Source organism: Nelusetta ayraudi, unplaced genomic scaffold, assembly GCF_046127955.1.
Source record: "Nelusetta ayraudi isolate G7.1 ecotype Tasmania unplaced genomic scaffold, CSIRO-AGI_Nayr_v1 ptg000011l, whole genome shotgun sequence".
Taxonomy (NCBI): domain Eukaryota; kingdom Metazoa; phylum Chordata; class Actinopteri; order Tetraodontiformes; family Monacanthidae; genus Nelusetta; species Nelusetta ayraudi.
This window is the reverse complement of record NW_027466061.1, coordinates 14,965,252-14,979,465: the sequence shown is the minus strand read 5'-3', so window position 1 is coordinate 14,979,465 and position 14,214 is coordinate 14,965,252. Positions and strand designations below refer to the sequence as shown.

The 14,214-nt window shown below is 45.9% G+C and overlaps 1 protein-coding gene across 5 annotated transcripts; it reads left to right on the top strand.

Annotated features, from left to right (window-relative positions):
• The first annotated feature begins 107 nt into the window (after positions 1-107).
• On the top strand, positions 108-12,217 carry rc3h1b (ring finger and CCCH-type domains 1b). 5 transcript variants are annotated; one of them, XM_076021310.1, is made up of 20 exons: positions 108-404; positions 1,859-2,264; positions 3,419-3,539; positions 3,702-3,941; positions 4,034-4,209; positions 4,460-4,660; positions 4,786-4,918; positions 5,086-5,204; positions 5,429-5,541; positions 5,677-5,916; positions 6,038-6,249; positions 6,331-6,725; positions 6,836-6,994; positions 7,083-7,238; positions 7,416-7,638; positions 7,737-7,827; positions 7,957-8,053; positions 8,172-8,387; positions 8,511-8,614; positions 8,689-12,217. In XM_076021310.1, the coding sequence occupies exons 2-20, from the start codon at positions 2,034-2,036 to the stop codon at positions 8,843-8,845; spliced, it is 3,384 nt and encodes a 1,127-aa protein (XP_075877425.1). In that variant the 5' UTR covers positions 108-404; positions 1,859-2,033; the 3' UTR covers positions 8,846-12,217. The 5 variants fall into 5 exon arrangements, with proteins under 5 accessions (XP_075877425.1, XP_075877426.1, XP_075877427.1 ...); XM_076021311.1 differs by lacking the exon at positions 108-404 and adding an exon at positions 452-629 and having other exon boundaries at positions 8,199-8,387; XM_076021307.1 differs by lacking the exon at positions 108-404 and adding an exon at positions 453-629.
• Positions 12,218-14,214: the final 1,997 nt, after the last annotated feature.

The following is a 14,214-nucleotide window of genomic DNA, read 5'->3' as shown; positions in this document are numbered from 1 at the left end:
TCCCCGCGCGCGGTGATGAGGGAGGCGCGTGGTGGGATGTGTTCATCAGAATGAAGACAAACAGTCGATGGCACTCCTGAGCGGGAGTGAAATGGTTCTCCTGTGGCTGCCTGTCATTGTGGAGTGAATATAGGCCAGAGTGTGCATCGCAAAACAACTGGCGGCTCATCCCTATTTGTCAACAGAAGACCCCTCCCTCTTGTCTCGAGTCAGCCCGGGTTGCTATTTTTGTCTCCCCCGTCAGATCTCGCAGAATTCAGTGCAAACGCGCGTTTTGCACGCGCGTCTGAGCCGGATTCGGACGATACAATGTCAGATGTGAAAATGGCCAGATGTGAGTCTGACGCTGGTCAATTTTCGTATTTTTGGCCGGCTCCGTTCAATGCCACTGGAGGGCGCCGTTGGTACGTACGCACAACCGAACGGAGGAACACACGCACGCACACACACACACAGAAACACACAAATACACACCATCTTACCGAGCTAGCTGTAACCGGCTAGTAAGTCTGTTGTCGAGTTGACACCCTCCCCAAACCTCGGCAGCAGCTAAGCTGCACAGTCGCCATGGCAGGGAAATATCGCTACAGTTCCATAGAAAAGGATGAACATCTTCCAAGTCTTTTGGAGTGAGTGAGTAGTATCGACTGTGGTTGAGTGAATGTTTGGTGGATGCGAGGAGCAAAGACGCGTTTTGTGTTGAAGTCACAGTAGTGACGCATAGCTACGACTAGTTTGGCTAACGGAGAGGAGCTAGCTTGCTAGCGGGCTAAGCGGCTAAATGCTACTTGAAAATGAGTAAGGTTTGTTCTTAGCCCTATGTGGTCAGTTGACGCACAATGGCTCGCATTTGTTTTAGGGATACACAGTCAATACGTCGCCTTCCTTTGAGTCCGTTAGATATGAGGGGATGTATTTTGTACACCTGTAATATTGTACATAATTCCAAGGCAGCTGGGTTGTTTCGGGTGCTAACGTTACATAATCTCACTGTAGAGTGAAATGGTTCCACTTTCCAGTGTCACTGGGTTTTAGGGTATCGTTTCCTTGATAGATACCCGAAAATGGAACGTAATTGAACAGAAATGTTATGGATTTCTACTCACTGCTTGATACGGGGTACTTTCAAAAATATAATCCAAACAACGTGGATGTTTCACCTTATTATTTAATTGTTTGTTTGAGACGGCGTTAGCTTCTAGTCTATGTAGCCACCCTTAGCTTAGCTTAGCATAGCAAAAGCAAGCTAACATTACGTACAATCAGCAAGTTCATGTATTACTTTAGTATTGTATTGGAAAACATTGGATGGGGTACATTCGAATGTCCAAGTGGTCGCAACGGCGTTAACAAGAAGTAACCCAAGAAATAATTACAACAGTTCCCGAATAATGTTACGTATTGCTCTCAGCAGCCGTTAGCTTTATGATAAGTTAGCGCAGATGGACTTGGTCGGCAGCTTCGGAAGGACCCTTTGTCCACAGTCATAGTGGCAAGCAGTTCTTCTATGTAGGCCACAACAGTTGTTTTGATCCTCCTGTTCCGACTGTTTTCTCCTAGATCATACTCAAATAAGTTGAACGCCACTCTCGATTTCCTTTCAAATCAGTTCCGATCGAAAATCGCGTACAGTGGGTAGGCCAGGTTTGACGTCAAATGAAAGATTTCTGGATGAAAATTCTATAAATAGTTACGCAAATATTTTTGTTGTTCTTCATTCTCGCATTTTTCTTGACTATGGAGACACTTGCATCGAGCACGCAGCCGTGTAGTCCATACCTGTTAGTCAAAGTGTTGTGTCTAGATTTCCAAATACTGTAACAATATAGTAAGTCTGTCTTCTTCTCCTCTTTTTCAGTATTCATCACGCGATGTGACCCCAAAATCCACAATGTGTGAGAACATTTAAAGAACAATTGAGTTCGAAAGAAAACAATTTGATTCCAGTGGAATCTTCCATATTATATATATTTGTTTGTTTTTTGTTAAATTGTGCATCATTTTACGTACACTTGCCCCGTCAACACACAACCATGCCAGTGCAAGCGCCCCAATGGACCGAGTTCCTGCTGTGCCCCATCTGCACGCAGACGTTTGAAGAAAGTGTCCGCCGGCCCATCAGTCTGGGCTGCGGTCACACCGTCTGCAAGATGTGCCTCAACAAGCTGCACCGCAAGGCCTGTCCTTTTGACCAGACGGCCATCAGCACAGACATAGAGCAGTTACCTGTCAACACAGCCCTGCTGCAACTGGTGGGAGGCCAGGTGAGTCTCTGTCTCTCCCTCTCTCTCTCTCTGTCTCCCTCCCCCTCTCCCTCTGTCTCTGTCTCTCCCTCTCTCTTTCTTTTAACAGAGTAAGTCTGTGAGTGTGTTTTTTGAGTAGTGAAACAGCCTTAAACACTTCAGCTTATTTGCACATCAGCAGTCAATAATGCATCTAGCTTGAGGGTCCTGTGTAGAGTCGCACCCTTTTGATCCTCACTCAGTTGTTTGACTGCAAGCCTGCTCAGTCAGTCAGTCAGGCTGCTGAATCTGCCGGACTTTTTGCTTGGTTTTGTCAGGTTTTCATTGTGATGACTCCTGCCACTGTGAGCCCTTGTCTAATACAGTCCCAGTTGCACTACTGACTGTCTTTGCATATCTCTGCTTGCAAAACTCTCCTAATGCTTTATACCATGCCAGTTAAATGAACATTCCCAATGGAGAGAGCTCGTCTTTGTCTTGATTTTTGGTCCGTTTCTTTTGACGTAGGAAAAAAGCCCTCCCTTCTCTCTCCCCCCCCCCCCCCCCCCCTCTGCCTCTCTCTCTCTCTCCCCCCTGTCTCTCTCTCCCTCTCCCCCCCTCTCTCTCCCTCCTCTGTCTCTCTCTCTCCCTCCCTCTCTCTCTCTCCATCTCTCCCTTATTGTTCAGAAAACTTTATTCATTTTAATGGTTCAGTATGAAAGAAATAAGAGTTAAGTCAACTAGTGTCACACATACAGTCTTGCTATGCACGTGTTGACCTCTAACCAAACTGTATTTTCCATTTCCAGCAATGTCATTTCTGTACCTTCTCCAACTCTTGCTGAATGCTAGTTGTCCTAGCACTAAATTCTTTTGCTCCTTTGTAATCACCCTCAAAGAAAAACAATGGTTGCTATTTGATCCAATTTTTGCTGTTGACTTTTGACTTTGTTTGCTAAACAACGCTCTTCCTACGGCCCGTTGATCATTTGCATTGTTGTACATCTTTAGGATTTGTATTGAAATAATTCTTCACACACATACAAAAAATTGGCCATTTGCCACATTACAGTAATTCAAAGGTAATACAGAGAAAATTACATCATTTTAGTGATGAATGTGGTGCAAAGCCTTTAGCTATTTCACAGGGTTGTGCTGATTTAAGAAAGAAAAAGAAAATCATTGTTTTGCTGCAGGTCCCCAAGGCTCAGCCGGTGGCCTTGATAACCAGCCCAGAAGACTCACAGCATTATGAGGAGGCCAGGCAGTGTGTGGAAGAGCTGGCTCTCTACCTCAAACCTCTCAGCAACACCAGAGGTGTGTGTGTGTGTGTGTGTGTGTGTGTGTGTGTGTGTGTGTGTGTGTGTGTGTGTGTGTGTGTGTGTGTGTGTGTGTGTGTGTGTGTGTGTGTGTGTGTGTGTGTGTGTGTGTGTGTGTGCCGTTGTTTTTACCACTTGTCTGTGTCGGACCTCTCGCCAGGTGTGGGCCTGAGCAGCACGGCACAGAGCATATTGAGTCGACCCATGCAGAGGAAGCTGGTGACCCTGGTTCACTGCCAGCTGGTGGAGGAGGAAGGCCGCGTACGAGCCATGAGAGCTGCCCGCTCTCTGGGGGAGCGGACCGTCACCGAGCTCATTTTGCAGCACCAGAACCAGCAGCAGCTCTCTTCCAACCTGTGGGCCGCTGTCCGTGCACGAGGATGCCAGTTCCTCGGCCCAGGTTGGTGAACTAAGAGGATTCCACGTTGAGCGGCAACACTCAACATGGTCCGCTTGCTGGTTTATTTATTTTTTCTTTTTGCGTTTGTGCAGCCATGCAGGAGGAAGCGCTGAAATTGGTCCTCCTGGCTCTGGAGGATGGTTCTGCTCTGTCAAGGAAGGTCCTGGTTCTGTTTGTAGTCCAAAGGCTGGAGCCACGCTTCCCACAAGCGTCTAAGACCAGTATAGGCCACGTGGTGCAGCTCCTCTACAGGGCCTCCTGCTTTAAGGTATGTCCCTGAAGCAGAACATATTTGATTTGATATTTCATTATTGAGCCTCATTCATGTTTAGCTGAGATGTACATGAACATCTGTGTGGATGAGGTGACTCGCTGTACAACCTTTTTTTGCCAGGATTTTTACAATTATATATTAATGAATGAATAATTGAAGTCTTGTTGAATTGCTCTGGACAGTGTTTCATCTGGAGGGTTCATTTTGACTTTCACCATTTTCTGGCTTTTGTGTTGTTCCCAAGGTGACCAAGCGTGATGAGGACTCCTCGCTGATGCAGCTCAAGGAGGAGTTCCGCACCTACGAGGCTCTGCGGCGCGAGCACGACTCCCAGATTGTTCAGATTGCCATGGAGGGTGGGCTTCGCATTGCACCCGACCAATGGTCTTCTCTGTTGTATGGAGACCAGTCTCACAAGTCACACATGCAGTCCATCATTGACAAGGTGTGTGAGAAAACTGCTCGATTTTCCCCTCTCATGTATTTATATCTTTTCTTCATGCAAATTAAGTTTTCTGCAGATGTTCACTCTTTCTTCTTTTGGTTCTCATCTTTCCCACTACCTTGTAGCTGCAGACCCCTGCTTCTTTCGCTCAAAGTGTCCAGGAGCTGACCATTGCTCTGCAGAGGACTGGAGACCCAGCTAACCTCAACAGGCTGCGGCCACATTTGGAACTGCTGGCCAACATTGATCCCAGTCCTGGTAACAAGCGGCTTTTTGTGTTGACTTGTGTTAATGACCTTAAATGTCCCTGGAAAGTTTCCAAATGAATTTAATCCAGTTCATCTAATGTGAAGCAGTAAATCAGCTGAAACTGCACTTCGCGGTCCTCAGTCAATAAATGAAAAGAATAACCTCTCTTCCCACAGATGCTCCTCCCCCCACATGGGAGCAGCTTGAGAAGGGATTGGTAGCAGTGAAAACTGTGGTGCATGGCCTTGTGGACTTTATCCAGAACCACAGCAAGAAAGGAGCTGACCCACAACAGGTCTGTCAGTCCACCAGGGGGATTTACTGTCCAGGCTGATGAGCTATGAGCTAATGAGGGTTGACCTCCAGATCAGGCGGGCAGCCTTATTGACTGGCAGTTGATTTTTAGGAAGGGGCCCCCATCAACAGCCCAATTATCATCACAGTGTATGTTGAAATAAGGAGAGGATTTGAGTTGGATTGATTTTTTTCTCATAAATATCACTTGGTGTGTTTTTGCAGCCGCCTCAACACAGCAAGTACAAAACATACATGTGTCGTGACATGAAGCAGAAGGGAGGCTGCCCACGTGGAGCCAGCTGCACCTTTGCTCATTCTCAGGAAGAACTGGAGAAGTGAGTCTCTTGTGTTAATGACCGTAAATGTCCCTGGAAATGTTCCCTAATTTTTAGAAAGCATTGCCTACTTTTTCAGTGAAACGGCTCCCTCGCCCTTTTCAAGCCATTCTCTCCTCTCATTCTGTTTTCCAGGTACCGCAAGATGAACAAGCGCCTGGTCACTCGCCTGCCCGTGCCAGGGGGGCTCATGCCAGACGACGGCCTTCCTCTCGATGTAGCAGTGACCCGAAAGCCTTCGCCCCTCACCAATGGCAGTGGGGGGGCCACTATGCTCATACCCCGCAGCACGGAACCAGTCGCGTACGAGCTGTTGCGTAAACCCATGAAGCTGGACGCGGGGAGTCCCAGTGGGCCGGGGTCGCCACCAGACGTGTGAGTAGCGCCGCCCTGCGCTCAGCTGCTTCCCCTCTGAGGCCTGCCGTGCTTTCTTCAACCAGCTAACCAGCTAACCCGAAGCCATCCTTGTTTTTTTGTTTTTTTTAAACCACTGTAGCCTCGACCCTGGGCCCAAACCTGGGATGGCCCTGACTCCTCACACCATGCCCCACCCAAGGATGCCTGCAGACCACCACTCTGGGGTCAAGCACATGCCTGGAGTCACCAGAGGTTCACCAGTTTACCCCCAGACACAGATTCCGGAATTGTGCTACGACAACCGCATAGCACCCTCTGCCTCTCAGTATGAGCCCCCGCAGTTCTCAGCAGGTACGGCTGGATTTTGTAATGAGCGCGCAGGGTCTCGTGTCAGTGGACTGTAAGATCATTTCTCATGTGCCTGTTCCCCAGGGTACGCCTACCAACAGCCATTCGCCCGGGACTACATGCGTAATCCCCCCCCACCCAGTGAGTCCGGACCGTACCAGGACCCCTACTCGGCGTATGGCCATCCAGAGCGTCCCTACCAGGCTCCCCACACTGCCCCACCCTTCTCCTACCCTCACCTCCCTCACCATGACCGAGGTCCTCATGGGACCTACACCGGCCCTCCTCCTCCTCCACAGCCCTACACGTCCCAGAGGGACCTGATCAGAATGAGTTCCGCGCCCCTCGACGTGTCCCAGCCATCGGCAGGACAGGCAAACTCCCTTTACCACCAGGAGCCCAGTGCTCGGGACCGATACCCCCCGGAAGGCTACTATCCAGCGAGCGCCCAGCCTCCGCCCATGAGGCCTTACATCAGGGTGAGTCCTTAGCAACTTCCCATGTAAACTTGAGTCTTGCAAATCTGGCAATGAAACCAGGAAGAGGTCGAGCAGCCGGTCAGCAAGGTTTCTCTGCTTGCGTCTCTCAGGGGCCGTCGTACAGCAGTTCTCAGCACAGCCTGGACTACCTGCACAAACGTCGGCAGGAGCTGCTGTCACAGCTGGAGGAGAGGAAGGTCATCTCCCCCCCGCCTTTCGCCGCCTCGCCCACTCTTCCTCATCCCTTCCCCAGCGATTACCCTCCAGAGGTCAGAATGCGATTTTGGTAAAGTGAAAGATTTGAAAGCTCGCCACATTGCGCTGACTGCACCTCCGACACATCCTGTTCTTCTGCAGTACGGTGACGAGAGCTCCAAAACCATGTTGAAGTGCAGAGAGCCTGACTACGCAGGACAGTACTCTCCCTGGTCTTGCGAGACCATCGGCTCCTACATTGGCACCAAGGATGCCAAACTCAAAGACATCATGGTTCCTGGCACTATGGAGATGATGGTGAGTTCAGAAGAGGGTTTTCATTACAACCACTAAGTGTCGTGTGTAATATATTAACCACGATGGACAATAAAACCGAACATTACATCAAGCCAAGAAAGCAACGTTGGAGCAGCTTCCACACATCGAGTGAAGGCTTGATGAAAGTCTTTAACCGCTCCCCTCTCTGTCCGTCAGAATGTGGAAACGAAGGATCTGAGGGAGCCGTCGCTGGAGGCTCCTCGGAGGAGTGCAGAAGTCAAGGATGATGACCCCATCATTCCCTTCGGACCCCAGCCCACCGTGTCACGCTTCGGTGCCATCTCCCGCACCTCAAAGGTTGGCTACCAGACCGCTGGGCCCGTACAGGCGATGGCCTCAACTCCCCAGAACCCAAACTCCAAACACGTGGCCATGACAGGTGGGAGTGCACATACACAAACAGCCCATTGATAATGGACTACCTGGATGGTTGCGTTAATCTTGAAGACATCCATTGTGCTTCTTCAACACCTGCAGAGTACCAGTGCGGAAGCCATGTAGGATGGGGCGGAGCTTCGTACCCCTCGCACCAGGTTGCCTCCTCCACTCAGGGACACTTAAGTGAGCGGTAAGGTCCCTCCACGTTAAATCTGCCCTTGAGGAAAATAGACCCAAAAGTCTTATCTGAATAGTTGGAGTGCGGAGACAATTTGAAGGCAGTCAATTTAAATGTGACTTTTTCTTTTTGCTTGTTCAGTCTGCCAATAGCAGCCACGGACAGAGAACAGTTAAAGATTGAGCTGCAGCAGGTCAACCAGCAGATCAGTCAACAGACCCAAATGCGAAGCATGGAGGTATGGATTCCTATAAATGATGAATTTGAGTACTAAACAGGCATCGTAAAAGCACCAAAATGGCAGGAGTGCAGTCAAAAAGACATGTTTGTTCTTGACACACTTCCTCTCTGAACAGGCTGCCAGTAACTCTCTCATGCTGCAGAGGGAGGCGGGGAGCTTAGCCGGACAGCCCGTGCCGGCCAGCCAGAGCCAGGCAGCAGCTGCAGCCCAGCAGCAGCCCAAGTGGCCTGCCGGGGGCGCAAGCGCATCACTTGTGTCCAGTGAACAGCTCAGCCGGGAGCTCCACCAGGTGGAGAGAGAGATTGGCAAGAGGACCCGAGAGATGGCTTTGGTAAGAGAGCGGAAGTAGCGCTGTGGCAATTCATGCTGTTAGGTCAGCGCTGAACTGTGCCAGCAAAAATATGAGCTAAGCGACCGTGGTAGTTTGTCTAAGATGGGAATCTTTTAAAACCAGGAAAACCAAGTAGCTCATGATGTTCAGCAGTACAAGATGAAAGCTGCTGAGAACGGGCAGCCTGAGCACAAGACGCAGCGGGAAGAAATGTCCCTGGCCCTTGGGTAAGTCTCATAATCCAATGCAAGTTTCTCAATTCCCCACAATGCAGTGTTCTGACTCGTGTCTCCGTCTCCAGCGAGGTGTCCAACGGCTCTAGCAGTATCCAAGAAAGTGCAGTGGGCGGGTCCATGCTGTCACTGACCAGTAAGACGTCTGCGTTGAGCCTTAGCGCTGATCCAGGCGTCAGTGGTTCAGAGATGCAGAAGAATGGCGTTGTCCATTCCTGCTCCTAGGCAGTATATATACACACACACACACACACACACACACACATGCACGCACACATCATCAGATACTCGATTGAAAAGCATGCACAGGCACACGTACACCCATTGGATTTAGAAGATGAGCAGTATCTGCCGTGTTTTCTTTCTTTTTGTTCTGTGAATGAGCTTTTTTTAATGACTTTCCTTGCCTGGAAACCAGGGCATATGATAACATTTCTTATGTGTGTTAATTTTGTTATGGTTTGTTTTGTACTTGGATTATAGATTAACATGGCTCACAATAGAAAAAAAAACAGGAAGAGAAAATGGTTGTGATGTTGACAGCAGTTTTGTCATTTTATTCCACAAGGATTCTTCCGCCCCTTAATTAACAAAATGATTTAATCTTCAACCCCATAAAGAACCCCTTTATATGCATACATTTAGAAGATGAATGGTTATTAACAGAGGAGCAGACACGAGGAGGCACAATTGCATCTTTGGCCAAACTTCGCAGGCATGTCGCTCGGTTCCCACCCCCACAATCGTAAGAGAGTGATTGCCCAGGTCCAGATGGTCGGAGGAGGGGAAAAGTTTGAGTGTTCCACCAGTGTTTGGCTCGTGCGATGAGGGAGCGCAGCGTTAAGGAAAGAAAATAAGTCACTTTTGCACCACATGCACGTTCTCACCCTCCATGAGAAGGATGATTTTATGAGAGCATTTTATGAACACACGTCTGTTTCATACTTGAAAACAAGAACGGTCTGTTGGATTTAATTATGGCATTCTGTTTTAAAGATTGCAATGCGTCTTTTTGATATGGAGCTTTCCACTTGTTTTTCTATGAAGGGATTCTATTGTGTGCTTCTCTTGGTCGTAGTTGCAGGTTTTGATGTTGTTGGCGGGGGGAGGGGGGGGGGGGGGTAGAGATCTGGAATCTGAGGTAGAAAACCAAACTAAAGATGTCTCTGCCTCAGGAGTCGGGTGAATCAACTTCAGGGTAAAATAAGGAATCTTTATTTTTTTCCCTCCTCAGAGCCTCTGACCTGGGCACACAAAAGGCCTCCCCATTGGGATTATCTTGTCATTTTGTTCTCCTAACTTCTATGAAGTTGACTTCCCTTGTATTTCCTTTTTTTTTTTTAAAAAAAACAAAAAACAAAAATTGTTTCATTTCATGCTTTACGTTGTTACGATTTTGGGGTGTGTGGTTTGCTCAGCGTTCGCCTGTCTCGATCTCTGTCAGTGGGTGATCCCGGACTCCCTCCCCTGTCTGCAGTGCTTTTACATGGCACTCAAAAATTCACATTCACTGTTACTGAGGGGTAAACATGGCAAACTGTTAAAAAAAAAAAAAAAACTAAACAAAACGCAGATATTTAACATAATGTTCAAGCCTGTGATAAACACAGGAAGTCTTCCCCACGGCTAAAATCACATCACGCCTTGATGTCAGCATCACGACCATTGCAACTCACCGTTGCTCTTTCTCCACCCTGTAAAATTGTTTACTGCTGATGCTCATCATGGAGCTCGCTCTCTGCCTTTTTTAAACAGTTAGCACGATGGGCTGCGGTCACACAGCCACGCAAGAGCGAGTGAGTTTTCCATGGATGGGAAGGACAGGAAATGCTCTCAGTCAAGTCGTCTGAATTTGACGCCGAGCCTCCATTTGTGTTGGATGAGGGGTTCACAAATTTTTTGTGTCTCTCTTCTTTCGGGGTGTTTAATGAGCATCTCTTCAAGTTTTGCTGCAGCGCGATAGTAAATTTTAAGTTAAATTCCCCCCCCCCCTTTACCACACTTCAAGCCTATGGCTGCTCCTCGCTATGTTTATTGTTTAGGTACACACAATTCACTTATACATATGAGTATGTATACATACATTAATATACTAAAGCACTATTAATGTGCCACCTCTTATTTTACTCGCTCAGCATTTATATTAAATGATCTCTACTCAGAATCAGCTTTTTTTTTGTTTGTTTTTGTTTTGTTCTGTCCACTGGTTGCCAACACAGACTTTATCCTTTCCCAGACGAAGGACTTCTGTGCGCATTGACGTGTGTTCACTTAATCTTTTGTGTTCAAACAAAGATGTTCTTTATAGACTATGCTTCCGAAGAAGACGACGTTCTGTAACTTTGGGAAAAATTTATGGAGATGTTCTTTGTGTGTGCTAGATTGTATTGTAGATAAATTTCTGTTCCTCTCCTTGAAAGCGTGCTGTACTGGGTGTTGCGGTATTAAAAAATTTTCAGGCTTTGATTTTGTTTCCCCCCCACAACCCATTTTTCAACGAGCATGTTCAGGAAGTCTGTAAATTAAGCCTGTCTTCTTATCTGTAGGATCATCAGCTGATCTCCAAATTTTAACTTGGAACAAATTGGGTTGAAGTAAACTTTAATAAACCCCCTAACCAGCCAATCCTTGTTCCAAAGTGTCACACAAAACTTCAGTGGAAAGGTGGAGCGATAATCTTCAATAGAGAAATCTCTGAAAAGGCGCTGTTTCTTTTCTCCCCCCTTTTTATTTCTGCAAAACAGAGTAAATTTACCGAGCAGTGAGTCTTGATGTCTTCACTGACTCACTTGCTGTGCTGTCGATTGTCAGACAAAAGATTAACTGAGTGATCATGTGGCTGTCATTTAATTGAATCGGCTGGCTGACTCTGCCCTGTAGTTAGAGCCAATTGCAATTGGGTTAGCGATGAGTGTATTGTTACTCTTCCTGAAAGTCAACCAAAAGTTTGAGGAATTGGTTTCCACAGGTTTGAATTAACCTTGAGCTTAGCAGAAAGACGTACGGTGGTTTAGTAAAGTACAGTATAATAAGCAAAGAGGAAAATTTCAATCTGCTGTGTGACTTTGTTAATGAGTGAAAGTTTTCTCCTGATCCCCTCATTTAACTAATCAACTCCCCCCTCCCTACCCCCCCCCGACTCACACCCTTGACCACTGAACTCTGTTACTGCTGTTTGAGGCTCACGTTTTATTCCCTGACTTTCTGGGGAGATTAGCAAATGGCTATTTTATATGATTACTCCCTTGTAAACTATCTCTTAAATTAAGGTACAGATTTGATTTCAGCAAGAAAAAAAAGAAGTTTTTATATGTATATTATACTCCATTAAGGAATGTCTAGAATTATCTTCCTCCAATGTGGATGTAGCCATTATAACGCCATTTTATGACTTTGTAAGAGAATTCACTGTGTGAAAATTGGTTTGCATTTTTGTATAATACAATCTGCTTTTTTTTTTCGTTTGATACGAGAGGCAGGTCATACTGGAAGTTTGAAGACAAAAACATGAACCTGTGAAATTGAGGAAACAAAGTGTAACTTATGTACTACAGTGATTCTAAGCTGAGGGGGAAAGATTAAATGATATTGCTAACTGATGTGTTTGTGGGTTGTTGTTGTTTTTGTACATCTCATTTTTGTCAAAACGAAAAAAAACCAAAAAACAATACTGCCACAGCATACAAAATAACTGGGATGCATCACTTGAATACTCCTCCCACCACAACTAATAATTTTCCCTTAAAAATGTCTTGACTGCTCTGAAGAGGAGCTTGTTGGAGAGGAGTGGTGAGTCTTCTCAGCTCATGGATTGTGCGTTACGACATGTTTGCAGATGCAGATGCAGGTATCACCACAGTCCTTGACTGTAAAGCTTCTCAGTCATCCACGTCATCATAGCACTTGCAGATTTAGTTGAGGCAACTGAAGTTTCTTCAGAACTGAACAAACCTGGTGGAGAATTAAAACAATGATAATGCTGCGACACTGTACATGAAGAACAGACAATGAGCATACTGTACTTAGTAATTATCTACGTGGCACAAGAAAAACACATACATATCGACCAACCTGACTGTACGGCAAGAGGCTGTAGGCTTTTGCCTCCATCGTAAAGAGTTGCGCTGTAGAGGAACTGGTTCTTACTTCTTTACGACAGCCACCAGGTGGCGTCGAGTCCTGCCAGAGCAACGTGTAGCAGTTTGGTGATGAGAGGCTGCGCTTTAATTGCTGTTATAAATACGTGATTTTAAACCCCTTTCTGTGAATTATCTTGCTGTACACAAAAGTAGGCTTTCACTGAAGTTAACGTGACTTAACATACTGCTACTGTGTCTTTATGAGTACGAATTTAAGCTAATAGTCTGTTGTCTACAGCTACCATTGCTCAACTATGAAGACAAATTCACGTTTGTGGGTACGAGCCCAACCTTGACTTCAACCTTGCCATTTTCTTGCAGTTGCACTCTAAAGAAATACCGTATGATTAGCCGAACGCTTGCAAGAGAGTCTGGCTGCAGACCTGCACTGTAAGGACTTAAGCACTATCAAGACCGGAAGTTGATTTGAAGCCTTTCAAATTAAAAACAATGATACCGGAAGAACGTATTATTCTTATGTAATTTTTCTTATTTTATGTAAATAAGAATAATGTGTAACGTTATTCATGAATATTTTTTTCTCGTATGTTTACAGTTTACAACAGTCACAATTACAATTTTCAACAAAACAAGCTTTCAATTACCTTTTGCATTTTCTGCTTTAATTATGATTATGATCTACACCTGGCAGCTTTCACCACTTTGTGTACGTGTGTGTGTGTGTGTGTGTGTATTTTTTTTTTTTACAGCATTTTTAGCACCATGTTTGTTTTTAAAACAAAACAATAGTTCTGAGATAAACCACAGGACTGATGATTTAAAAAAAATGAAATAATTGTCTAAGAACGCAATACCATATATCCTTTAGGTTGTGATTATGACGAATAGCATTTTTTCTAATGTTATGACACAATAACAAATGTTATCACTACTGATGCAACTGCCTCATAGTAAACGCAGATGGAACACAGCATTAATGAAGACATAATATATAAATAATATATATATATATATATATGATATATAATGGATAAGCTTTTTTAGCTTCAACAAACCATGGAACAACATTTAGGCAGCACTTGTAGTTTGGTTGTAAGTTTGATGCTGCTGAAGTAAAGCATTGTAAACACTGTATGCTTGCAACGGTGGTGGCTCCTGTTCATCGCCGTCACTGTCCTTATCTCATGCATTTTCGTTCTAGTTGCCATCTTTAGTCTTCAAAGAAGAGGGAATGTTTGCACACAATAAAGCTCGGCTTAGCAACATAAGAGTCAGACGCACTCGATCACTAGGAGCTCTCGTCTACTGGCCACTCTACTTCAACTCCTTTGCTCACGGAAGAAGCATCTGGAAAGCTAGGCTTCAGGCTACTTCACTTCTCCTTCCCACAAACTGCCGAACAGCTACGACAGAAATCACGCTAAATGGCTCTTTGCATCGAGCTGTTTCGCATTAGGTAACGTCTTTTGGGCACGTGAGTCAATCACATCAATT

Excerpts from the sequence above, each read along its gene's own strand:
- rc3h1b (XM_076021310.1), top strand. The coding sequence starts at position 2,034 with ATGCCAGTGCAAGCGCCCCAATGGACCGAGTTCCTGCTGTGCCCCATC. Across the intron at positions 2,265-3,418 it reads TGCAACTGGTGGGAGGCCAG|GTCCCCAAGGCTCAGCCGGT; the intron begins GTGAGTCTCTGT and ends GTTTTGCTGCAG. Across the intron at positions 5,205-5,428 it reads AAGGAGCTGACCCACAACAG|CCGCCTCAACACAGCAAGTA; the intron begins GTCTGTCAGTCC and ends GTGTTTTTGCAG.